The following is a 27,153-nucleotide window of genomic DNA, read 5'->3' as shown; positions in this document are numbered from 1 at the left end:
GATAAGCATTTAAGGTAGATGGGATGAGTCCGTGGATGTGCTCATACCTCTCCATTGAGAGGAGAGGAAACCAAGTCATCTTCCTTAGGCCAGATGCTTACTTTTACCTGGATAAAGTTATTTGCAACAAATATTTGTAATTCACTTTAAACGAGAAAAGAATTATTGCTATGAAGCTATGTCTTTATTTTCTTTTAGGTACTTGGAGATAAGATATTAAAAGCAAAACTGAAACAACTGAAATATCTTGATACTTCCTTCTTTTAAAGTGAGGTGACCACTCCTTCCATTTAACTCTGTTCTATCACGTGGCTTTTGGAAAATGAGGTGGTACAAAATAACAGTCACAGTGAGAGTAGCTGAGACAAAGACAGCGAACATATAATTTAGGAAAACAGTATTAGTTCTATATTATTATTTTTATAATTTGGGTGTTATATATTCAAATTCTTTATAGGCAGTACTTGAAGATAGGCCATGTTCACTAGAGGAGGCTCTTCTGCAATGGAAGTGAAGTAAATTGTTGAGGTTGGTCCGGGTGGATAGCTCATGTGCTGCTGCTTCTTATGTATTGTGTGATGACATGATACACAGAAGGTTTTCATTTCCATAGGAAGTCAAACTACCTTTCATGAATACAAAATTTCACTCCCTATAAAGGAACACCTTCCACTATCTCCAAGACATGTGGAGGGGCAGAAGTCTCATCCAGCTGGTGGCATATTGCACATTTTCTTCTGTAGATGATTCATCTTTGTCATTCTCCTCCTCAGTAGAACTAAGGGCACATGAGTGAACATGAGTGTGTTGAATCAAAAGAGCTTATTTGGGGACAGGAGCCACATGTTCTTATTTTTTGTAGGTTTTCTCAATGCTTTAAATCTTTCACTACTGAGCAAGATACAACCCTTCTTGTAGGACTTAACTGTGGAGAAGCCACAGGACAACTGAGTGATGGCAACAGGATTTTGGGTAGGGAGTGTAGAAGCCACATAAGATGATGCTAATAGAATAAGCCAGATAAACAATAAATCTGTGCTTTTACTTACCATAGAAAGGAGGTAAACATAATTTGTCACACCTTTATTTCAAAGTAGGAAGAATACCCAAAGGGTTATAGAAAATCATTTTGAATGGTGAGAACATTAACCTCATCTTCTGCCCAGGGCTTGGCACTTTATCTAACAACTAGAAGGTTGTTTTTGTTTTTTTTTTTATAAAGGTTAGTGTCTGAAAAATTCAGAGGGTGCAAAAGTATAGACAGGAGTTTCCTGGATTTTTCTAATTTGCTTGCTAACCTCAGCTAGCATCTGCTAATACCTCCACGTCTGGCAAGGGATTAATGTTAAGATTAGTTTTTACAAGTTTCATAACAGGCAGGTGAAGAAAAACTCTGTGAGTGCCATGACTGTGGAAACATGGGAATATAAAGTCATGCTGTGCTGTACTGTACATCAGAGAATTCCCACAGGAATATGGGAACGTTTATGTAGGCATCCTCAAAATTCAAATTATATGTACCATTAAGGTACATCATCCCCTGATGGAAGGGATCTTAATGTAAAGAAAAAAAGGGGGAGGCATTGAATGTTTAGGAATCTCAGGGCATATAGAAAGATGATATCTTTCCTCATTTGTTCCCTCTGTGTTTAGGAAGCACCCCAAGGAAAGTGATTTCCAAAAGGGTCTGCTATGAGATATCTAGAAAAGCCAGGAATCACACTCATCTCTTCAGCATTTTCTTGTCAGTAATATGTTTATTCTAGGAAATGTGGGTGAACTTCATCTGGAATTAGCAACTGCATTTATCTTTTTCCACTTCCCGCAGTTTTCTATGTTTTCAGCGAGCACGTGAGTGTCATTTACACTACTTCTGTTTTTTGACAGTTTCTCCTTGCGGGGCAGTTTGCCTGTTGTCACAACAATGGGGACTCCAATGAAGTACATTTTTTTTTTGCTTTTTCTGTCATTGTTCTGTTGCTGTGTGTCTCTCTATTTTCCCCCTATAACCTCTGAACTCTGATATGAAGCCAGAGAACACAGAAAGACCATTGAGTACTTATGGTTTGGTTTGGTTTGTTTTTAAGAAACAGAAATGACTGACATCCAAAAGTGCACAACTTCTCTCTTAGATTCAAATCCTTTTAGCTGGTTCCTGCAGTTCAACCTGGCAGTCCTCATTTCACTGCCAAGCACTGCCTGCTAGAAGAGATTTTGCTTATATAGGATGTTAATAAGATATCATAAGTTACAAAATCAGCTGATAACTCAGCATGTATACGTTGAAAACTGAGCTTCATTACATCTGCATTAGTGCCTTTAGGATTCCAACAAAAAGACAGTAGTAGATATCTTCGTCCCTTATGGATGGTGCACGCTGAATGCCATACACTGCTCATGGAGAAAATGAGCATGGTAGGGAGCATCTCCACGGGCAGGTGTGAGTGACTGGAATTACTTCCCCTTAGAAGAGACAAAGCAGCAGTGAAGAAGGCAGTGCAGCCTGGGAGGAAAGCTGGGGGATCCCCAACAAGAGCATCCCCAGGACAGCATTGTACGAGGAGATATCCAATAGAAATAATTAATGCTAATATTCATAGAAGTAGTGCATACGAACCATAGTGTGGAGGACTGCTTCTTTCAGCAGTTAAACTCCACTCTTTAATTAAAGAATAGAGGAAAGCAATTTTACTCCACTTTTCAAGGAGGTGAAACTGGAGTTAGTCAGGGTCACCAACTTTCCCTGGCAGCAAGCCAGTACAAAGACTGTCCTACAGGTTGCTTACAAAGGAGCAGGCTCACTTTCACTCCTGCTTTCGCTACTAGGAGATAAAACCTCAATTTCGTTAATCTTCATCCACCTTAGATTTGCTTAGCAGAAGTAGATTAGAAGAAAGGAGCTTCTTCCACAGAAGCTTAACTTTCAAATAGGGCAATATCAAAAACAGAACAGTAAACAATCAGTCAAACCACAGAGAAAATACTAAACGTATGGATCACGAACTATTCAGTGCCATACCCTGAAAGTCTGGACCTAAGAATCTATTTTTGGGAGTACTTTCTCTTCTATAATTAAATAAGCCAAATATAAACCATTTCCTCTTGCTGCTGCCAGAAGAATCTTTTAAAATAATTCATTCATTTAATTCACCTGGGATGAGGAGGTATTTAAAAAATATTTGTGCAAAAGCTTGCCAAACTGATTATTGCTAATTATTAGTAGACATTGTGCTGGGGTGACACTTTGGTCTACACAGATGTCACTGTAAAAATAACTGATTTTTAGATACATTAAGAAAAAAAAGCTTCTGGGATGATGTTCACTGAACTTGCAGTAAGAGGAAGAGCCTTAGCACTTTGTGAGGAAATGTTGTAATCCAACCTGTGAAGAAAAATCCCTTTTAAAAATATTCTGACATTTCCTCATTTTTATTACTTGAAAATATACTATCACAATGATTAAGCTGCAAAGGCCTTTAGCCTGTATTTTGGTAGAGAATGACTGCAGTAGTAAGGCTTTATTTATACAGCAGAGCATGCTATATAGCGAAGAATATTTGAAACTATTCTGTATCTTAAAGAAGCTGTCAGGAACTGGTTAGTCATAACTTGCTAATATGAGCAATTTTAAAGCAAATGGACATTAGAGGAGTGACCAGGAGCCAAATAAGTAAGTTACCCTTTTGTCTCCTTGACCTTTGACTCACTTGGATCAAAATTTGACAAAGATTGCAGCTGCTAAGTATATTACCACGAGATGTAGGTAGTGGCTTTTAGTCAGACTGCAAAAATAACGCTCCCCCCCCCCCGCCCCCCAGCACCAATACAACTTAACTTTTTCTGCTGTCAAAAAAGATAAACAGGGAACTGACGTCTCTTCGAATATATAAACACTCCCTCAGAGTTTAGAGCCTATGTGCTTGGTGGGGAGATTTTCCTGCTTGTCTTCTCGTAACTTGATGCAAGTCATGTGTTAAGTACTTGTATGTTCAGCTGAAAAGTCAGTTGCCCTTATTCAAGGTGAGTCATATGCTACAACATTTAAAATCAAAGGGTTTTTCTTAGAAATACTTTTCAAATCAGTTGGTGGAAATCTTGAAAATATTTATTTGTAATATAAAATATAATGGCAGGATTTTGCAAAGCTGTTTGCAAGAAACAGTGAAATGTTACATGTATTAGTGAAATGGTTCATTACTGTGTTAGCAATGGTATTTTATGTTCAGTATTCCTGGCTTTCCCATTTGCATTCTGTCTTCTGATATTTAATATTCTTGAAACTACAGTTCTGAAGTCATGTGAATTTATAAGAAATGCATCTTTTTAAAGTGATATTTGTAGCATTTACTATTGCAGATAAAAATCTCAAAACTATAATTTCAAAGTATGTCAAAGACTAAAAAAAAAAAAGTAGAAATAATCTCTTCCCTGCAAATGTATCTCTTAATAATGTCAGGATTTTTAATCGCACCATCTGACCTTGGAGAAACTGGAATTATGTTTAAAGAAACAACATGGTTTTTGGGTTGAAACTCTTAACAGGAATTTTCAAAACCCATTTTAATTTTCACCACACACATTGCTTCTTCCCCATGTAGTTGGGGGCTCTCATTTGCAGCAATAAATCTAATCCTTTGTCAGAATTGAAGTAATGCCTTGTCAAGCAAAGTTTAAAAATTACTGTTAGAGCTAGAGAAATCATTAAGAAAATACAGATAATATTTTTTTATTTTTATAAGGGCTTGCTTTAAACTGGCATGTACAGAAGTATAAGTTAAGTAGGGAAGAAAAAGTTTAATAACATTTTGCATCTTTCCTCCTATTCAGTTGCTTATAAACTGTCTTTTCAGAGATTTGAATGGACCATTTCCATTGTCAATATTCTATTAAAGTCATTTGAAACAATATTAAAAAGTAGATACCCAAGACTCTAGAATGGGGTGAATATTCTTATTAATCCTGTAGTCAAATATAAGTTGAAATGATACTATAGTCACATAGACAATATCTGATTTTGTTATGGTATTTTCTGTTCTGCTTAAGGTAAATAATTTTCCCTTGAATATGAGTTCCCAGACACAGTTGCATTCTTACTGGAAGTTTCTACTTTAATCTTCATATTTTACATTCAGTTGTGATAGGTGAGAATAGCTTGTTGACTTCTATGTGAAACTGAGTGTTACGTTGTGAGTGCTCTTCATTGCAGTTGTGTAATGGATAATTTAAATTGCATAAATTGAGATGTGTCTAGGCTGCTATTGCATTGCGTTTGGTGGGAGAAGGGTGAATATTTTACAACTTGCAAAATCTTGGAATAGACACAAGTTGTTAGCAGCCAGTTGCTTTCTAGCTGGTTATGGCTAGTGCTAGATACCTAGTCTGCCTAACACACAATAAATCCATTGGAACAGCTTGTAGAAACTTACATGGAAATGTATTTCAGTGGAAGGTGTATATGTGTTGATTTTGAAAAGCTTCACTATGTAAGCCAAGAAAAAAAGTCTGACAATATCTAAAAGCCCTCTTTAAACACTTATGGAAGAGGTAATTTCCATTTAAATTTTAAAATGTGTATTTCCACACTTTTAAAAAAAATCTGCTAGAATAGATAGCATTGGGGGGAAAAATCAACTTGAAATATGTACTTTTCAGAATTTGCTTTCACTGAGAATTTCTGCTTCTTAGATTTGCTACAATGTGTAACAACAGTCAGATTTTTAAATTCCAACACCACTTATCCAATGAGTTGCACAGCCGTATTACGGTTCTGCTTTTGACAGAGTGAAGATCTTGATCTGAACATATCTACAAAGACATGAGAGTTGGTCCTAGTTACTTTCACTTAAAAGTTCTCCAGGTCTACTGAATTTCTAACTTGAGTTTGCTTTGAAGTTTGCTGTTAGCCACATTATGCATCCATCCGCTATGTCAAAGAGCGTTTAATAACTTGGTGTTTTTATAACTCAGTCAAGTCATCTTTTAGTTATGTTTGTGAAAAGTGCAACAAGTTGCATGAAAAGTCTGGGAAAATGGATTCTTTTTCTTAATGTTACCCCTTTGATGAGTTTCTATTGCTGTTCTTGCAAAGGCACAGAGTAACAGAGCTGGTAGAGATGCGAGCAACTAAGTAAACCTGCAGTTCAAATAAGGTGTACCTCCTCCAGCAGAAAAGCCAGGTTTACAGCTGTAAAGAGACTCTTCTCAGTCCCTAGCAAAAGGGACTTGGTCCCTTGGATGTGCAGGTAAAGCAATCAAAGGGTAAAGTTTTGATGTGGGAACCACAAGGAATGGCCTGGTGGCAGGTGGATGGATGGGCTGACTTTTATAGGAAGGATATTCTTCTGAGATTGCAAGTAGTCTTTTGGTTATTCTGCTTGCAAATGTCCACAGAGAATTGATTAAAATACCAAATGAGCTCAAATGTACAGAAATAGTCATTGTTAATGGCAAGGGAGCCAGAAACTGCTGCTAGTGCAAGAGCAGGCAAAAGGTAGGTTTTCAATGCAGATAAAAAGAGCAGTCTGGGCTCAGGTATGGACATGATATAATTGTGAGTTTGGTAGGACATAGGAGGACACATCATTAGCCTGCTGACCATGATACCTTATATGTCAGTGCATGCTGTATGTGTCCTTTTTTTAATAAAAGGACCTCATAACTGCGTTTACAAAAATAAAACACATGCTATTCCTACACTTGCTTTACTATTTAGAAATCCATGGAGATTTTTTAGCCCTTTAATCCTCTTGAGCAAACCGGGAATTCAGACTGAGTTGTTCTTCCACTTCATCTTTCTGTTTTCCTTCGCTCTCTGTGTTTGGCCTTGAATGCGTAATTAACTATGCAACAAATACCTGCTTCAAAATTGATTTAGAGATGATCACAACGTGTTAACAAACAGAAATTGGTAAGAATAAAAAGGATATGGACAATGACATCTAAAATAGATAACAGCAGATTTTGTGTTAGCTGGAGGTCTAAAGCAAGTAACAAACTTGCAAATTCTGTGGATGTGATTAATTCCTGAGCAAGAATAAATTGCAAATTGGGCAGCTCTTTGTCTCAGTTATTCATAAACAGTAACAAACAGGAAAAAGTATCACTGGGAGGTTATGTTTTACCATATCTCTCAGCACTGGTATCATTCTGATTTTCTTTACAACACCTTTCACTAGGGGCCAGATATCAAGATATGTTAGCATATATTACCAGCAACTGTTGTTTTCCAATGAGTAATTGCAGACATATTTCTTTTTCTGAGACTGAATGATCTTGAAATATAAGGTGCTACATCTTTCAAAGATCAAAATCCAGACTCACTTTAAGAAATCTGCCTTTCTGTAAGGCAATTGGGATTGATGAAACCAGGTGATGGTAAGAATGCAGCTCTAAAAGGAAAATCTAGCCATGCCTTTGTCATGAAGTGCCTGAAACAAAGTTTTATCCCTTCTGTAGTAGACTGTGGACTGCCAGAGATCTGGAAAGATGGGCTTCTCGTAGGTGCCTCCCATTAGAGGCTGGCATTCCCACCAAGGTGCTGATGGACCTTGAGGACTTCCTTACTGGCATAATGCAGAAACAGCCTGGGTAGCTCACGCTAGTGGTGTAAACTCCTGGTTTTGCCTGAAGTGGGAGCCATGGGCATTTGCAGGCTGCGTTAACTGCAGAAGGCTATAGCCTCCTCCTTTGGCACGGAGAGATTTTAGAGAAGGTGCTTGCCTCAGGAAGAGTGTCAGCTGAGTAGTAATTATGTCAGTTTGACCTAATGCAACTGAGCCAAAAACAAAACAAAACAAAACAAAGACTAGTGAAACTAGTGCAACTAAGACTACACTTATCAGTCTTTTAAAGAATTGGAATAAATAAAAAGTTAATGATATGTAACAAGTAACTAGCTTGCCAAAAGTACATGCAACTTTTTTTTTTTTTTTTTTTTTTTTTTGGCACTGGCTGTCACTGTCTGGCTGGTTTTGACATGTTATCTTCCTACCTGCTTCACCTCATGCACTTTGTACTTTGAGCTTTGGAATGTGATTTTTATCCACTCTCTCCTTATATTAGCAGCTTCTCTCAGGAAGATCAGTGAGTCTGTCAGGACCAAGAGGCGAGAAAAAAACATCAAGCCTTACAGCAAGGACATTTTTACATTGTCTACCTGCATCCTGACAAAGGAGAGGAATGGTCTGTAACAGAAACTGTGGGCTCCTCACCGGGGCTGTCATCGGTGCTGTGTTGGCTATCTTTGGAGGAGTTCTGATACCTGTTGGAGATCACCTTATAGGCAAAGCAATAAAAAAGGTAAATTCTTTTTCTTTTTTTTTTTTTTTTTCAGTCTATATGGTTTGTGGTTATTGAATAGTCATTATTTCTAAATCTTGTGTTCTGTTTCTGCTTCTTTCCTTTTTTTTTGTTTATTAAACCTAGGGTTTTTTAATATATGCAATCCAAATTTCCCTGGGAATAGATGCTGCGGCAATATTTTTTTTAATATATTAATTATATTGCCATGTTTACTTGGCTGCTCTCTTTCATGCTTCACATGAGAAGACAAAATATTGTTTTCAAGATGTGTTTTCAATAATGTAATTTAGAAGTAAGCATTTTTTATTTTCATTTTCATTATGATTGTTTCCAGTTTCTTTTTTTTTTCCCATGATGATCCACTTATTTGTTTTTCTGCATTTTTTTCTTATTTTGGTACTCATTCCATGCACTTATATTTACGTACTGCAAATAATCTAAACAAACTCCTGATGCAGAATCTAATCCTAGACTTACATGCATTCAGCTCACATTCTGTGACTATATGATCCAAGTCAATGTGCTCCACAAGACTGCAGGATCTGATCATACAAATCTCCTTGATTCAAGGAGTGTGAAGAGTAATTGAAGTAGAGTGTTGTAGACCTGACAGACACTTTTTTTTCTGTTTTTTTTAGATGATTTTATGTCTTTAAAATCTAGGGGGGGTTTAAATAAAAATGAAAAGTTAATTTGTTAAATCTGTCGTGAAAAGGGTGTATAACTGAGCATCTAAATCATGGAGTAATCTGGAGTGAAAGACCATGGAAGCCCTGGGGTGTCCACTATGGAGACATGGAGTCTCCCTGGGGTCACGGCAGCCAAAGTGGGCTCTCCTACAGTTAAAAATCTAGATACCTTAGGTCTTTGGCTGATGGTTAGTCCTCCTAATGATCTGCTGCAGTGCTGAAGACTGTGGAGATACTTATTCAAAGGCCCTTCTGAAAGACTGCCCTTAACAGCTGTTGAAGTCAATTGAGGAGGTGGATACATGAACTGTCAGGAAATGTTAAACTGTCTGTTGAGGCCCTGCCTAGATTCTAGCATCACGTTTTTTAAAAAATTGAAAAAATGGCTTCTACATAACATTTTGTCAGCAAACTCAGTGAAAACCTAACTGTGGAGGAATTTTCCAATTCTTATTGTATTTTTCATTAATTTTTCAAATTTACAGAGAATAATTTTCATTGAGAATGATTTGATAGAGAATAATTTTCAAATTTATAGAGGCTGAAGCACCTATCCTATGAAGGCAGGCTGAGAGAGTTGGGGTTGTTCAGCTCCAGGGAGACCTTATTATAGCAGCCTTCCAGTACCTAAAGGGGGCCTACAAGAAAGCTGGAGAGGGACTTTTTACAAGGGCCTGTAGCGATAGGACAAGGGTTAATGGCTTTAAAGTGAAAGAGGGTAGATTTAGATTAGATGTAAGGAAGAAGTTTTTCACTGTGAGGGTGGTGAGGTGCTGGCACAGGTTGCCCAGAGAGGTTGTGGATGCCCCATCCCTGGCAGTGTTCAAGGCCAGGTTGGATGGGGCTTTGAGCAACCTGGTCTAGTGGAAGGTGTTGGAAGCTTCCATCTGATGTAAGAGGCTTGAACTAGATGATCTTTAAGGTCCCTTCCAACCCAAACCATTCTATGATTCTATGAATAAAAAAATCTCCTTACCTTAGAAATTTACTTTGAGTTACTCCAGAGTGTTGTCTTATGCCATTAAGTATTTTCAAAGCAAATTACACATATTAGCAATGTTATGTGTTCATCTGTTTACTTATAGTAATGAACCAGTTTTACAACATGGTTTGCAAATGCCTACGTACTGAATTATATCCGCATGAGTTCTTAGTGGTAAAGTATTAGACCGAGTAATTTTTTCCTCAACCTCTTTTGAATTTTCTGCATTGTGATCGTGTTTCAGATGCTTGTACCTATTTCAAGGCAGCTTGTTTGATGTATGCATAAAGGAAAATTTGTAGCAGTATTCATGTAAGACATAAAAGAGTAAATTTGTAGAGGCTTTATTTATTTAAGTAAACGGATACTTTTTTTTCTAAGCACAAGTCATACTAGATTATTTTCTCGCTATTTGGCATGCTGACTATTCAGTAAGACCATGAGACTCTTAAGACTATTCCTTTTCAGAAAAGATATGCCAAGGTACAACAGCTGAAATATATGATCAGTTCAGCAGGTACTCAAGAGTTACCTGAATCTAATTAATTCTGATTTACCTGTGTTGATGAAAGGGATAGTAAGAAAAAAAAAAATTTGTTATTCACTGCAGTTATATTTAAGATAAGTATAGAGCTGACTGCAAAGGAAACAGCTCTGCTGAGCAGACCATATTGAAAATACTTTTTTTTTTTTTTTTCACATCTTTCACTTTTGGAAAGGTCTTTTTTTAAGTAGATATTTGGTAGAAACAGATCAGTTCCAATGACAATTTTATTTGGAATTTCTCAAGAATAGAGACTCTAGGACAGGTAAAACCCTAATGAGTGAGGTGTTCTCTCAAATATGGCCTGTAAGCATTTATATTTCCATTTGTACTCTTATAAGGCAAAGCCTGAACTTAGGTCCTCACCCACTGGGTGAAATCAAATGTCAAAATGCCACATTATTTATGAAAGGGAAAAACCATTTCAGATATCACCATTATAAGCAAAATCATATCTTAAATTCTGCACAGTCCACAGCTTGAAAAAAGACCCTTAGTTGTTCCTCTGCATATCCTATCTCAGAGTAAATTGCAGTTCTTTGCACAGGTTGACAGCAATGCAGTAAGACCAGACCTGTATTTCTAGGGAAAATGAATGTTCCCGTAAAATGTTGTTGCTGGATTAGAGAAACAAATGTTGAATAATTTTTTTTCTCCTGAATGAATAGTTTTAGGACACTTCATACTATAACATCTCAAATTGTCATGAATTAACTTGTTATCAAGATTTGATCAAATCACTTTGTCATCAATTTACTCGCAAGCAAGTCCAGCTGAACTTCTTAGCATCTCCCAATAAACAGGGACAACTTCAATTTCAAAAATCAATGCCATCAATAGTTCTTACCGTTCTTGTTCTGCTAGCAGCAGAAACCTGAGCATGCTTCCCTTAAGCACACATCTTTGCAGCTTACCGAACCCTACCAGCCTCATTTCTCCTCTGTTTCAGTGATTGAGAGATTAACCTGAGTAAACACTGCAGGACATATTTTGCTGGAAGGCTGCATACTGTTGCTGCAGCAAAGAGAAAGCATCTGTAAGTGTACAGACAGTCTCAGGTGCCCTTAGAAATTTGACAATCAGGGTATAGGCTGTTATCTCCTAGCAGGCAGGTGCTGTTCTCCACCCATGAACAGTCTGTGGGTGAACAACCCAAACAAAGTCCATGTAACACCAAGATGTTACCTCTCCCTGTGTTCCACTTTATTAACATATATCTGTGCTTCAACACAAAACACACTGCTATGTTTTCTAACACCAGACTGCTTTACCTGTTTCTCAGATCTTTTTTTAGATAAGCTGTTTCCACTCCTGCATGCGGGGGGAAGGGGCAGGGTTTTAAAAAATTTCAACATCATATTTATTTTCTGAATCTTTTTTGAGGCTCTTTAAAGAAACTGTCACTTGAAGAGCACACTCAAAATGACACCACCACCAGCAGCACCTTGGCAGGGATCCACTGAAGGAGATTAGTGCTAAGCTATTTCAGCTCTGATACTCTTCAGGGAAAGGAGACTTCCCCCTGAAAAGATGCCTTTGATTCTAGTACCAAAGGCGAAAAATCCTAGTTTCCCCAAACAGTGAATCTATCCAGAGGGGAGAGATGCCCGTCCATGAAGTTCTTAAGGGTTTAGGAAACTGTCCTTGGTACAGTTAGGAGTGAAACCTGAAAGTTTCAGAATTCTTTACAAAAAATAGTTTGTTTGAGGCTATCCAAATATACCTTTTTAACTGATTCCACACATTTTGGTTGCACATTGTCATGTCTGTTATCATTATTATTAGACATTATCATGCCTAACATTAAAAAAAAAAAAGGTTAATTTAAAACAACAAATCAGAAAGCTTGCACCTGATATTGTTGAAAGGAGATATTTTAACATGGTTCAATTACTACTTTTTGCCTTTCCCTTCCTTGAAACAATATTATTTATTTAGGCAAAATTCCCATCATTTCAGTTATGGTAAAACTTTTTTTTTTCAGCTGATCAGCTTTATTTTACCCCTAGGTCTAACCACTCAAACCCATTGGTAGCTGATTCATTTGCCAGAAAAATCTTTATCGCTACTTCTCTAAGAGCTTTTGCTTTCTACCTGAGCGTGTGAGCTCAGGAGGTTAAGAGAAGCCACATAATGTTACTTAATATATTGAATTCCTGATGAATTGATAATACAGAATGGTGTATGATTTGCTACAATACCTCAGTGCTGCACTCTTTCTGCAGAGTCCTCAGGGTCAGCCTCTGCTATTTTTAGCAATAAAGCTATCAATTTTAGCTATTATTAAGTTTAGCCATCTGTCTGTCTACATATCTGTTATCTATGATTGGCCAGATTGTATCTCCTCAGCTACTGGAGGCATAGGAAACACTTCTAATTTAAAATTGTGTTTGTGACTTTCACATGCCACTTCTTTATCTAAACTAATTAAGCTGAAGCAACTGCTGCCTCCCAGCAGAACATAAGTGATCTAATCACACATATTCCAGCATTATCAATGATAAACTTGATTGGCTTCCATAATTTTTTATGATCAAGGACTGAAAAAGGACTAAAAGCTTTGATCCAACAAAGCTTGAATAGAAAGACTACTAATAAGCTAATAATCATACACAATTGTATTGTTTGTTTCCTCCAGCTTACATATGCAGCCCAACACATAGACATAAACTGTGACAATTTTGTTACAGCCTCAAGTATTCACGGCATCTCTCAGTTCCCAGAAAATGGCATCTTTTGTCCATCTAGCCAGATCCTTTGTCAAGACAGCAACTTTGTCTTACATTTTGTATTTCTTCATCAGAAGTCATGATGGCTGAATTTAGCATAAAGCAACAAAGTACAGCAAGCTTCTATTGCTGACTGCTCAGCATTTCTTGAATTTATGTATTGCTAGTTGACCCACCACAAGTGGGGGAAAATTGTGTCAGAAACAAAAGGGCTTAAAGTTCCCATTGATTTCACTCAGTCTTGCACAGTTAGGTCATGAGATGAACTTTGCTGTGTAGCAATTATGTATTGTATAGCTACTTTTGCTAACAATAGTTAATATTGCATAAGATATTAGAGCTGATGCAGTTGACTAGGGAGTTGAGAAGTGTTTCATGTTATCAGCTGCAAATTAGCAATTTCCCAAATTACCCTACCTTTCACAATATCACAAAGCATGGCAGTGTTACTAGGGCAATATACAAGTGACCAGCATAGAGAGGGGTAATATTTAGGGCTGGCCTCACCAGTGATCAGACTGCCAAAACCCAAGGGCTTGCTGGTGTAAGGATACTAGATTTATTAAATGAAGACATGAATAAAGACAGATCTCTAGATTTTCTTCCACTTTAACCCACCATTTGCACTCGAAGTATGTGACAGAAAATCATGCACACCTCCTTTTTGGGAGAAATGTTATTAACAATAATGGCTGAATGCCACCGAAAATAATGATCTTGCTCCCTTCCTCCCCCTCCCTCTTTTGTCCTGCTGCTTCCTTTGTTTTAACTCTGGTTCTCACTTGATCCTTGCCCCTACCCACACCACCGAGCCAAGTGGCTCACTGGTAGAAAGGTAACCCAGAAAAAAAGAAAGGAAATAACTTCCCTCCAGCCCGGCAGGCAGAAACAGCTCCCTGAGGAATGAGAGCTGGCACAAAGGAAGGGGGAGGCGCGTAGATCAGGTACCGGGGGCTGCGGGAGCCGGCTTGCCCCTTTGGCCGCAGCACTGTCAGGTGGGATCAGCTGTCCCTTTGAAGCATCCCCCAAGAGTGTCCACGGTGGCATTAGCGCAGAGTAAACGCTGGGCTGCCAATCCACACAGTAACTCATTGTGACCTGGCTGTCCTGTTTACTCAGGTCCCAGGGACATCTTCATACAACGCCCGAAGTAATTTTTCTCTATCGGCATTTCCTAAGGTATAATACGGACATACTAGCTATTCTTGCATGAAAAATAAAAGAAAGCCACCCCACCTCTTTAGGTAGACAGCAAATTTGTTCTAGATCGATAAGAAAGTACATAGTATAGTGAAGTGCGGTAAGGGGCAGTATGGGATGTACATGAAAAGGCTCGTGACACAGCCTATAGTCTCAGTTTACATGGAAAGTTGTCCTGGTTGTACTTAAAAGCTGGTGTAGTCCTGCACACTCTTAGTTTTCGTTGCAATAGCAGAGAGAGGATTAGAGGCAAAGATCCACCCTTTGATAAAAATAAGATCATTCACATGGAGAAAGCTGTGAGGAAGCATGTTCCTTGTATTCTTCCAAGTCAACACAAAGTTGTAACGTGTGATCATTGCAGAATAAACATTTTTCAAAACGCCCCAAATGTCTAAAGCTGGAGGCAGGTTGCGGACTATTTCTGCACCTCTCCAGGATGGGAGGAGAGGTCCTATGGCTCAGGTACTCTGAGCAAACTCTGCAGTGGCAGAAGAGTTAGCATATCATTCTGTGCTATTATAACCCCTAGCAAAGGGTTATAAGAGAAGGGAGGAATGGATGGAGAGGATTTTTAAGAAGTAACATTACTTTAAAATCTATTGTCACAAGGTTGAAACTTCTCTATTCACCTCTGTGCCTGTGTGTTGTTGACTTCTAGAGAGATTAGTTTGTCCTCTTGGCCATATAGCTGCCAGGAATCCTTAACCATTTCCCTACCCCAGTTACACAGAGGCAGGAAGCCAAATCCTGGCATCTGTCCCCCTCCCAGGACCCTGCTGAGTACAGATCACAGACAGACTCTGAGCAGACTGAGTTGCAACTTTCTTTATATCAGCCTACTTCTCCCAGATTCTTTGAGCAATTCTCTGTGGAAACTGAAAAGGTGATTTCCAAATCATGTAAGCTTTTCTCTCTTCATCAAGGAGATGCTCTGTCCCTTGCTGGATCACAGCTGTGATGGAGTCTTTGGCCTCCTAAGGTTTGCAAAACAAGGCTGAAGAGAATTTTAGCTGTCAGGTCCGAGTGCAAGACCTCAAGCTGATGACACATTTGCTGCGGCAAGGTTTCCTTCCCCTCTCACACAAATGCACATAAATTATAGCAGATATTCAGAGAGCAAGCCCAGTGCTTTACACCACCAGCAAGGCATTTGCAACTCCACCATACAAACAGGCTTTCCACAGACAAAGCCCTGACTGTGTTACGAGTTCTCCAAGGCATGGTATTTGTTTCTAATTGCAGTGATTCTTAATTGGTAGTATCCTTTTTTTTTTTTTAATGGTGCTTGCTAAGCAAACTCCAGAGGCAGAAACCTAAGCTAGAAAGAAAATCTAGCAACTTGTAATTTAAAATGTCTTTTCTTGCTATCTGGAGGGATTCCAGCCTTTTAATTCCTGGGACTCTATGAGCCGTGCAAATTAACTAATTAATATTGCACCACTCTAATAAAAAAAAACCATTTTATATGTTGGAACCAGGCAGCCTAGATTTTCCTTCTTATTGAAAAAACTTTTCTGAATTTTTACCACCAAGGGGAAAAACTACATTATCCCAGGGCTTTGGGAAATTCATATAGAAAGACTATAGCCATATTTTGCCCTCGTTACCTAGACCTGGGAAACTTTCCTAACAAAATGTTATCAAAACTAGAGACATTTCTTAGAAAGTCTCAGTTTTGGTGATAAGAGTTTTCTGACAAAAACCAGTCCTGCAAGAACACTATTTGCTTTCTCTGGGTGCAAAATTACTTAGTGCCTGAGTAATGCTCAGAGATTAACTCTCATTTCCTCCCCTGGGCTATTTGCAAACATATGAAAAGTAGTTTATGGATTCTAAAACCTGCTGTGTATCATTCAGTCATTCAAAGATTTTTCATTTTACAAATAATCAGTGGATTTGGCAAGTATTTGGGAACTAAGGCAGAGCCCGACCACAGCAGTAGGAAAGTTTTGCTGCTGGCTAGAGTAGCAATTATATCAGCTTTGTGGGCACTTATTTTAGGGGGACTCACTTTTGCTCTCCCTGAGCAGGAATGTCAGGCTACCTTCAAATATTTGCCAAAAATGTGTGCTGCATGCCTTATATTGATGATAAAAGGGGTTTTTTTGTGTTTGTTTGGGAATGTTCTACAATGCTCTAGAAAGTAAACGCAGCCTGTCACTCATTTTTTTGTGCTTAATTTTAGCTTTGATTTTTGTCCTTTTAGGAAGCTGTCATTGCAAATGGTACCATTGCTTTTGAAAATTGGCGTGTGCCAGGAAGTTCCGTTTACAGGCAATTTTGGGTTTTCCATGTGCAAAATCCCTCAGAAGTATTAGACCAAGGAGCACGTCCAAAACTTGAACAAAGAGGACCTTACACATACAGGTAAGCAAAGCCCCCTGAATATGTGACATGTTGTATCAGAAGTTTTGTTAAAGTCAGAGAAAATTCTGCTGAGTTAAAATTTGTTTTTGAAATTCCAGCATCGTATTTTAGTCAGGCTTATTTTTAATCTATAGCTTTTCCTTTTTCAGTTTTTCCTCTGGAAAGCATTCCTTTTTCTGAATGTACTAGCTAGGGCCTAGATGCAGCAGTCCATCCCCATTCAGGGAAGCTTTTAATCATTTGCTTAATTTCAAATGTGATGTTGACATAGGACTAGTTGGTGCTTCCTGAGTTATTAAGCTCAATACCCAGCTATCACTGGCACACTTGTTATGAAGTTGCTTTCCTAAAATGATAAGATATTTATTTCTTGATATCTTTGGGGATTTATATTGTATTTGCAAGCTGGTTTTGCATTGCAGCATCTACAGCTGAGGTGCTTTGATGCCTAAAAGATTATTTATTTCTCACTGGAAATAGAGAACTCTCTGTTTATAGAGCACCTGGGAAGACACAGGAAATGGTTACACAGGAATCAGGAAACTAACCACTTAAGAAATACCACAGAAGGTGAATTCCTGCCAAACAGAAGTGTTCTACTCTGGTGGTGGTGATTGTGCCTATTTTCTTAGGCACAAATCTCTGCTAGAAGCCTAGATGAGACCACGTAAGAAATGATGGCTATAGCTCTTCTCACTGCTGCGGTCATGCTCATGTGGGACATTGGGTCTCCCTGAATCACTGTGACACTGAGTGTCTCTCTCCCTCTCAATCTCCCTTTAAATATTTAATTATTTATTAAATATTTAATTATTTATTGGCCTTGAAAATGCAAAAGTCCCCACAATTCTGTTGGGAAACTTTGTTTTAGGTCATTTGTTTTGTTAGAAGTAATATTAATTAGAAAAAAAATCTCCCAACTTTCAGGTAGGTGCTCTGCACATTAGGCTATTAATTAAAATGACATGCACAGAAACCAATCTTGAGAAGCCAAGATCCAGCTGCTTTGGGGGTAAGGCCCACCTGCACTGGCTACATCTGTACCATGGGGAAATGCTCTCCGAACCTTTTGGTCCCCCTATGCCCAGGCTGGAAGATCTGATGGAGTACCCTCAAGATCCCTTCTGGGACGGAGCTGGGACAAGGTTTGTGGACCCACAGCATAGACTAAGTCATGTGATGCCTGCTGGAGGTTGCCCCCACAGAGAGGTCAGCCAGAGGATGGGGACTTGAAGAGTTGAGCTAAAACTAGAACTGCAGCGGCTCAGAGACCTGTATCTTAGTGATCTGCTGACAAGGCATTCTTGGGAGGCTTATGAGAATCTCAGTGCAGCTGAAAGACTGCTTATAAATCTCCATATGCATACAAAATGTTATCAGAGTGACTCCTATTACGGATTTAACCTGTAATCTGTTTTGTTGCGACACAGACCTATCAAATCAAAACTTAAGAGTGTTTATTAATCATTCTGAGTCATCCCCTTCTAATTACATGCAAGCATGAGAAAGCTTAGACAAAAACGTGACAAAACATAATTAATTTAAAACAAAATATAAAAAGATACAAGGTCCATAAAATAAATAAGGTCCATGAAATAAAATAAAAAAGAAATATTTGTTTTCATTTTAGTATCAAGAAAAAAATTCCATTGGGCACTAAGGAAATATTTCCAAATGAAAAATATTTTGCAGAAAATGGAATGTTAACATATATTCACATTAAAAGTTTAGAATCCTTTCAGTGGTTATAAAATGTTCAACATTCATCTACAAAAATGTTCATCAACTTTTCAAAAAACTTCAGTCAGCATGGTTATGTGTTGTCTTGAAAGTCAAATGTTAAAAATATTCTATGTTTTTATTTTGTATTTCAAGGGTGCGATATTTACCCAAAGAAAATATCACAGAAAACTCTGATGGCACAATATCCTACATGTTGCCTAACATTGCTCATTTTGAACCTGATATGTCTGTTGGGACAGAAAATGATACCATCACGTGCCTCAACCTTGCTGTTGTTGTAAGTACAGAAACAAAATCGCAATGCCCACATTCAAATGTTGAGATACTGGAGGAAATAGGGGAGAAGTTAGGATTAGTAATACTGAAACTGCCACAGGATAGGTTTTCTCTCTATGAAGTCAGATGACATCAGTGTCAGCTAAGGATAGTGGTATTACTGTGTTTAAAAAGAAAATAAAATTCTGAGTACATTGCATATATATGTTAAGGTTTCCTTATATTCCCAGGGTAATCCTAACGGTAAATGAAAATTGACTTGTTCCTGTCTGTTATGGAGACACACACAATGAAATCCAACAGGTGTTCAAGCTCAGATTTATTCTTCAGTAGAAAAGTTAGTTAGAACTCTGGTAACAGTAGTGAACTACAGGTTCAATGATGTAAGGGGAATTAGTACTACACAGCTGACTTAAGAATCCTTGAGATTTAAAAGTGATGACTCAAAATGCGCATATCACTCACCTAAAGGATGAGGGCTCTCTCCCTTGAGGAGTTACCTCGGGCGGTGCCCCGACCCAAGGGGGAGTCCCCGACTGCAGACCCGCTGCTCTGAGGAGGACTCATTCCCACATGTCCTCCGGTGGGACCCCGTTTATACCCCTGTCGAATCTGATCTGTGGTCATTTTAATCCCTATTGGCCAAGAAGGTCACCTCGGTGTACCTGGCATGTCTCGTTTGGCCTGTTCAATTTTCAACCTGTGGCCTCTAGGGTTTGGGGTTTTTTCTCTTCTCCCTGCCTGGAGAATCTTTTCTGAGAAAGGGAGCCTATATGAAATTTTCTAGCACCCTGTCCAATTGCACCTTGAAAACTGCCAGTGATGGGGACTCTACAATGTTCCAGTCATTGACTGTTCTCACTGTAAAAAATTTCTTTCTTCTGTCAAGATGAAACCTTTCCTGGTGCAAATTGTACCCTTTGCCCCTTGTCTTCTCAATGTCGCTCCTCGTGAAGAAAGAGCCTCCATCCTCTTAGTAGCTGTCCTTTAAGTACTGGAATATTGTGATGAGGTCCCTTAAGCTTTCTTTTCTCTAGGGAGAAAAGACCTACTAATTAAAAGCAAATGGCCTTATTCAGACCAGTTATATTCTGCCTATGTCCTAATTTAGGCCAGCATCTCTCTTTCGAAAAGCTGTTCTTTTTTCCTATGCCCAGAGTCCTTCATGTCACAGTATTAACGGACACGGCTCAACTCCCACACTTTGGACCACATAGCTCTTTATGGGTCTAAGCATAGGCTCATGCCTGCAAACATCTGCGTCAGGGGGGATGAGAACAGAGGATCCAAGCCTCATTTTGCTGTTCAGAAACAAACTGGTGTAAACCTAAATTCCCAGAGAGGCTCTGCCTATCTTGTTTGACAGCACTGACTTTAATCCAGTAGAGTCCACCTTTAATATCATAACCTTGTCAAAATACTCACAAGGGAAATCAGACACATATTTTTCACACTTTCTTAACCCTGAGGGGATTGAACCCACATCTCTTCTGTCTCATAATCTTGTCATATGCATGCCTTCTGCTTACTCTGCATTCAAGTTCAGACAAAAGCAAAAGATTCATGGGGTTCAGGGGGAAGAAATGAGAGCAAAAGAGACTCTTCCATTGCTATCCCCACAGTGCTAAGTACAAAGAGATGGCCCACTAATGGGCCTAGGCTGAGCACTTACTCTAAGAGAATCACTTGTTTTTGCACAGATTTACTTATCAAAATTATTACAATTTTCTGCTTCACCAGACAGGCCAAAATAAATAATTTCTGTTTGCTTTCCACAAGCTATTCATTGTCTTTAGGGACTTGACCTTATGTTTATGCCTCTGGTAACATTCATTACAATTATTGCTGGTAAATTTACATTGTTCTTCATTGAATTAGGAAAAGTTAACCATTATTTAGAATTAAAGCTGTTGAGAAAGAAGGACTTGTTTGTTGCAAATATGTATTCTTTCTAAGTAAAGAAATAATGGAGATTCAGTGCTTGATCAGTTTTATGCAGGATACAGGTGTATTGCTGCTAGCATAACAGCAAATCTAAACCACTTATCTAAGCCAGAAGGTAATAAGGCTTGTATATTTTTACTTACATGTTTATAGTGTGAGTGAGTCTGAAGTATGTGACATATGGAGATGACAGAAAAGAGGAAGAAACCTGAAAGTGGTACAGCGCATGTTATACAGATAGGGATTTGAGATTATTACTTGGAGACATTCAAAAGCTGTCTGGCCATGGTCCTGGGAAACTGGCTCTTGGTGGTCCTGCTTGAGCAGGGACGTTGGACCAGATGACCTCAAGAGGTCCCTTCCAACCTCAACTGTCCTGTGGTTCTGTGATTAGGGATGATCTAGTGAACTCATGTAAGCAGTAAAGACAAATTGTCTACTTTTGTGTAAATTATGTCCAGTAATTGTTTTGTTAAGGAGTCAGTTTTAAGTAGAAACTTAACTTACAGTGAGCTGCAACTCTGGAAACTGGCTTTGCCAGAGATTTCTTGGAGTCATTCTCTGTGTTTTTGATCCAAAGCACATGCAGAATTTTATGCTAAACATTAATTTTATTGCTGTTGTAGGCTGCACCTGCCTTGTATACAAATACTTTTATACAACTACTACTGAACACCTGGATTAAAGCTTCTAAGTCATCCATGCTGCAGAACAGAACAGTGAAAGAGTTACTGTGGGGATACAAAGATCCTTTCTTAAACAAGGTCCCCTTCCCCTTGGACCCAGTTCTGGGAGTCTTCTACCCGGTAAGCGAAACCAATGAGGAGGCAAAGCCTTCAGTTATCATTCTGTGAATAAAAATTAAGGCAGCTGCTGTGAGGAAAAAATAATCTGACAATGCTACAATATGGTTCAGTACTGCTAACTGTTATTCCTTCTTATTATGTCTGTTACAGTATAATGGGACATTCGACGGACTTTACAAAGTCTATACTGGGAAAGAAGATATTAAAAAAACAGCCATAATTGAAAGCTATAAAAACAAAAGGTATCATATAGTTGTATAATTAAAAACCATACATATTTTCAAGGAATGGCTTTTAAGGCTTGATTCACTAAGATATAGATAAATGGAAAACCTTCAACAATGCAAAGGAGGCTGGATCAAGTCCTGGGCTTAGCAAAACCACCTCTCTCTTTCAGCTATTAATGATTCTGTTAGGAGCTCGGATTTAAGACAGTTATTGATTCTTTGATAGAATTAGTTACTTCTCTTTTGCATACTTAAATAGCTAGATCCCTTTTATCCTATTCTAGTGCATCATATAATTTATCTGAATAAATGAATGAACATCTCTATACTCTGACTTTTCTAATGGATCAGGCTTATACTAGAACAGTTATATTTATCAATACAGGTAATGAAATGGATTACATGGTGTAACATATTACATGCAGAATGACTTTTTTTTTATTTTAAAGCAATCTTGCATACTGGGAAGGCCACTGCGATTTGGTTAATGGCACAGGTGAGCCTATTAAAGCTTTTTAAAACTTCAACACATTTCTTGATATTGCAAGGGAATAATGAGATAAAATATTTAAATTAATTCCCCTGGGATTTGACAGTTCTGTATTCTGTATATTAAATGTCTATATAAATATGAATGTATACCTACTACTGCTATACATGCATATGTGTGTATCCGTTATAATATATATTATACGTTATTGTACATTATTTTATATATACATATATATACACCCTCTTCAGCTAGAGTAGATGTGGAAGAGACACAAGAAAAGAATCCAGCTCTCTGTTTCTACTAATTATCTATATGGTACAATATAACTAAGATTCTTTTCCTTTGCTATAGCAGCTGAAAAATATTTTTACATTCTAATAATGTAGATTCATTTACAATGGTGAAAAATAAAATTAAATGCACCAGAACAGACAGAATAGTTTTTTTTCTGAGATATGAAAAGAAATTGGGGTGACAAGGAAGAAGGCTGTCAGACAAGTGGTTTGGAGGCCACTTGCAAGTGAAAAGGGATGAAGAAAAGAAGTAATTTAGTTTGGGAAGAATAAACTAGAGAAGAATATTTTTGAATTTGCTTTTGGAATGCATATGAAAACAGTTGAGTGTTTAAGATACATTTGTTCAAGAGGATATTTTCTTCTTGATGAGTGAAAGAGTCGCTGTTAGGACACCACAATCTGTTGAGCTGAGGCTGGCAGATGTCATGGTGAAAGCTTTTGCAAAGAGCAGTAGGCCTTCAGTGGGCAACTATCAAAACAAGCAGGTTTTTGTTTTGTTTTTTTTTTTTTTTTCTTTTCTGTGTGTCTTTACCTGGCATATATCATTTTCCTTATAACCCAGAGCACATGGCAAGTTATTTTGAAGTATTTAAAATACATCACAAGAATCTGACTTTCCAAAAGTCTGTGAATCAAAAACAATTATCTCCTTTTCAAACCATGCAATTAATTTTATAGGAGACAATATTTTCTTAGGTTCTAAGACTTTCCTTCTTTCTTATGGAGCCTGAACCCTTTTTTCCCAGGGCCAGCTTTTTGTTTTTTCTTCTTCCACAGCTAAACAGAATAAACATACTCAGCTAACTAGACTAAGTGCTCCAGTACAGTGAAAACGTGGAGCTTTTCCTTGTTAGCAAAGGTTATTGCACAGTTTACAAAAGCATTCAATGCGACTGCTCAGGAGGGACCATATGTTTACAGAAGCAGGAGGTTTAAAAAGTCTTGTAAGCAAGTGTGAGAATTCCTTCTTATCGTGTAAGCTTTCGCACCAAAGTGCAGCATATATAGTATAAGTAAACACCTAGATTAAAATATTAAGCAGTATTCTTGTATGGGGCTTGAAATGAGTCCATGTTTGCAAACTCTCCAAGACTGCCAAGATTTAGAAATAGAGTGTGTGTCTAGGATGATCTTGGATCTTCTTTATGAAAAAGTGCTTCTGTCAGCAGTGGGCAAGTGGCAGTATGTAATTTAGCTTTTATCACTCTTGCCAACTAGATTCAAAGATACCACAGATGTTTTCAATCCCTTGGTTATGGCTGCTGACTAAGAAACTAAACAGAAATTGTAGCAAGAAGTTACAAATGTACTGGTTAAAGGTTTGTTACAACACCTCATTTGAGAAAATGGCAGAGTCCTCTTACTTAACTCGGGATGCTTGCAGTGCAGAAATATGCATCTGAACTGGCTGTGTTCTTTTTATAACAAGTAGAGAAAAAGACGTTACCAAAGTGCTATTCCTCTGACCTATTTTGCATGTCTACCATGGGGTGAGATGGGTTGTGCCCTAGAAGTCCTTCCTTCTCTCCATTAGCTATAGAGAGGATCTCAGCTTACAAAGAAGAGGTCCACTTGAGCAATCTTTGGTGAAAAAAGGTTTAGCACTCGTTATTAAATAGCCAGTTTTGAAGTCTAAAACTGTGTTTCTTGTAAGAGCTGAGTGCCATAACTGCAGAGGAACCAAGCATCTCTAGAAAGGTTTAGGTCTTTAGACTACATAAACCTTGAAGCAATGGCAACAGGTATTGGGTTTCATATTAAGCAGGATTGGTTTTTGTATCCTCTGTTTTTAATGGGCTTGATCATACAGCTTCACATCTGTGAAAAAAACCAAACCAAAACAAAACAAAAAACCAACCACAAAACAGCTGCCGTAATTTGGCTTACTTTCAAAACCAATTCAATGTTATCTGTGGAGTACCTGTCACTGTGCAATAACTTACATAAATATTTTCCCCATAAATGACTCATTTTGTTTCTCTTTTCACAACTTTATAGGAAAGTAACAGCTGAGTATTGAGCTAGAAATTAAATCATGTCTTCTAAGTGGAATTGCTTTGAAGCTCTTATTTTATTTTATTCACAGATGGGGCATCGTTCCCACCATTTATTAAGAAGGATCAGATACTGCGCTTCTTCTCCTCTGACATTTGCAGGTAGGCTGGTCCCTTCCTGATGTGCGTACACGCCTGCACGTGCCACCCAAATGCTCTTTCATTTCAGAGGGTGGCTGCGGTGGCTCTGCTTGGGCTTAGGTCCCTGAGGCAGTTCAACATAAACGTTTCACCTAAACACAAATAAATTTGTGAGCTGTGCTCATGATTCAGAACCTGATTCTACCACTTTTATTTATGCCAAGTAGCAAGCTATTTATGATGTATTTTATTTCAGCCAGTTACAGATGTATAATTCAGGAATATCTGGCACTGGTGTGAGCTGTTACAGATCTATGAAAGACATTGAGGGCCACAGGGTTCAAAGCCTTGAACTTCTAAGATCAAGACGCAGGCTATAACCTGCCTTATTTGGTCTGAGAAGGCAATAGGTACATTTGGCATTTCTGCAAAACGTCATTTATGCAGATCTGGATCTACTGTCATCCACTAGATACTCAAAATTGTTTTCTCACAGGATATTTTTACATATTTTATTTTTATGTATTTACAAACAAACAAACCTGCTTAATACATCCCATACTGATGGCTTTTCAGCCTGCTGCTTCTGCTGTGGCTAGCCAGTGTCCCCAAGTTCTCCAGTGGGATCACTGAAAGCAATGGTAAAAGATTTAAAGTGCATCACAGTGTATTTACTTTGGGAGGTTCGACCCCTTTGTCTATTTTGCTGCCTGGAAACAGCTGGTTCCTTTTAACTAGGTTTGAAGTGGGCCATTTGCTTTGCAGAAAGTTTTTTAAAGGTTGGTGTTTTCACATGAAGTTAAAGCTCTTTTTTTTGGTGAAGCTTTCCAAACTGGAAAGCATTTCACAACCATTTCACATTTTTCATGGAAAAGGGGATTCTATGCAGAGGAGAAATGATAAAATTCTTTGGATCGATTGCACACAGTTTGAGAGATCCCCCTGGCCATTTATTTCTCGCAATTAATGAACAATGAAGGACAGTAACAATTGCCCAAAGGTCATGCTGAAATGGAGTCGTGGAAAATGGTTCTGTCCATGTTGCAAAACCCAGAACCCTTCTTTCGTTTGGCTGCAATACAAAGTGTTGCTGCCCTGGTTACATTAGTGTGTAACAACCATATCTCTGTATCAGTTGATAACGTATCAGCAAAAAGAAGCTTAAGTGGTATTCTGATTCATATGCAGTGGAATAAGGTTATATGCAGAATGTTGCCTGCATCATAAAGCTTAGATTAGTATTATCAGGTCAGCAAAAATCTATAGCAGAGCTGATTTATATTGATAAGTATCTCTACTATAGTCCAAAAACTTTCAAAATTTCATAATAACAGTGGGTGTAGAAGTGTGTAGGAAAAGAGCTCTTAATTAATTTTTTAGTTTTGTGTATATTGTTTTTTAGTAGTATTTTTGTCTGTCTTTTTGTGTATTGTTGTGCTCACCTCTGAGCTTGCACATCCTTTTGTAAAAGTGTGGAATGTTCTCCGTTACACAGGAGCTCCCCTACAAACTGCTGAACAGTGTGAAGGGAGCCTGGACATTGGCTCCCCAGAGTACTTGTTTCATTTAAGAGAGAGAGATGCTTGGGGGATTCTTAAGGAGTATTGCCATGAATTCAGAGTTTTAGTCCAAATGACTGAAGCATGTTTCTCCTCTTTTGTATTCAGATCAATCTATGGAGTTTTCCAGGGCAAGCAGGATGTGAAAGGAATCTCACTCTATCGTTTCACAGTTCCTCGTGAAGCATTCGCATCACCTGCTGAAGTCAGAGATAATTATTGCTTCTGTAGAGATGAAGTCATATCAAAGAACTGCACAATAGCTGGAGTCCTAGACATTAGCGCCTGCAAAGCAGGTACAGTAGTGACATGATACTACCAAAGAAGCCATTTAACTGTGGAGAAAGCACGTGTCCTGTAGCTGAGGTGGTACGCCAAGATCCAGGATGTTCGTGTTTGTCTGAATTCTTCCACAGATTGCCTGTGAGACCTTTCACATTTCTGCAGCCTTATTTCCCAAAATGAGGACTATAATATTTCTGCATTCTGCATAGTGCTCTGCAAAATAGATTGTATACTGAAACTGTGGGAATGCATGTATAGAAAGGAAAGGAGGGGAAACTGTATAAAAGCCAGAGATAGTCACGGTCTTTGTATTTGTGATAATTCACACACTCTGTGTGTGTGTGTACAACTATACGCATGCAGAGACTGTGAGACACTACTGGCTTAATTTAGCATCAGTATAATAAAATAAATATATACAGAGTCTGTGTTTGGTGCAGAGTGGACAGCATGGGTTCCCTTCAGGCTTGCTTTCTACTAAAACAAGATCAGGAAGCTGCAGGGAAAGACTGACAGTCAGATCCTCACCTCAGCGTGAAACTGGAAGCACTGCCAGCTCCACAGTGTAGACACA

General features: G+C 38.3%; 1 protein-coding gene across 5 annotated transcripts in view; it reads left to right on the top strand.

The window, feature by feature from the left end:
• The window catches only part of CD36 (CD36 molecule), a 37,144-nt gene that overhangs the window by 5,690 nt on the left and 4,301 nt on the right, over positions 1-27,153 (top strand). For 2 of the 5 annotated variants that reach the window (XM_030015467.2, XM_041123845.1), the window contains exons 2-9: positions 8,062-8,298; positions 16,655-16,815; positions 18,691-18,835; positions 21,405-21,584; positions 21,735-21,826; positions 22,261-22,307; positions 24,687-24,756; positions 26,403-26,590. In XM_030015467.2, the coding sequence (XP_029871327.1) occupies positions 8,179-8,298; positions 16,655-16,815; positions 18,691-18,835; positions 21,405-21,584; positions 21,735-21,826; positions 22,261-22,307; positions 24,687-24,756; positions 26,403-26,590 (1,003 nt within the window). In that variant the 5' untranslated portion in view covers positions 8,062-8,178. Of the gene's footprint in view, positions 1-3,894; positions 4,021-8,061; positions 8,299-16,654; positions 16,816-18,690; positions 18,836-21,404; positions 21,585-21,734; positions 21,827-22,260; positions 22,308-24,686; positions 24,757-26,402; positions 26,591-27,153 lie in introns of those variants that run through there. The other 3 variants (XM_030015466.1, XM_030015465.1, XM_030015468.2) reach the window with 3 other exon arrangements.

The sequence above is a fragment of the Aquila chrysaetos genome, chromosome 5 (assembly GCF_900496995.4).
Source record: "Aquila chrysaetos chrysaetos chromosome 5, bAquChr1.4, whole genome shotgun sequence".
NCBI lineage: Eukaryota > Metazoa > Chordata > Aves > Accipitriformes > Accipitridae > Aquila > Aquila chrysaetos.
The sequence above is the reverse complement of the archived record's forward strand: the minus strand, read 5'-3'. Positions and strand labels throughout refer to the sequence as shown.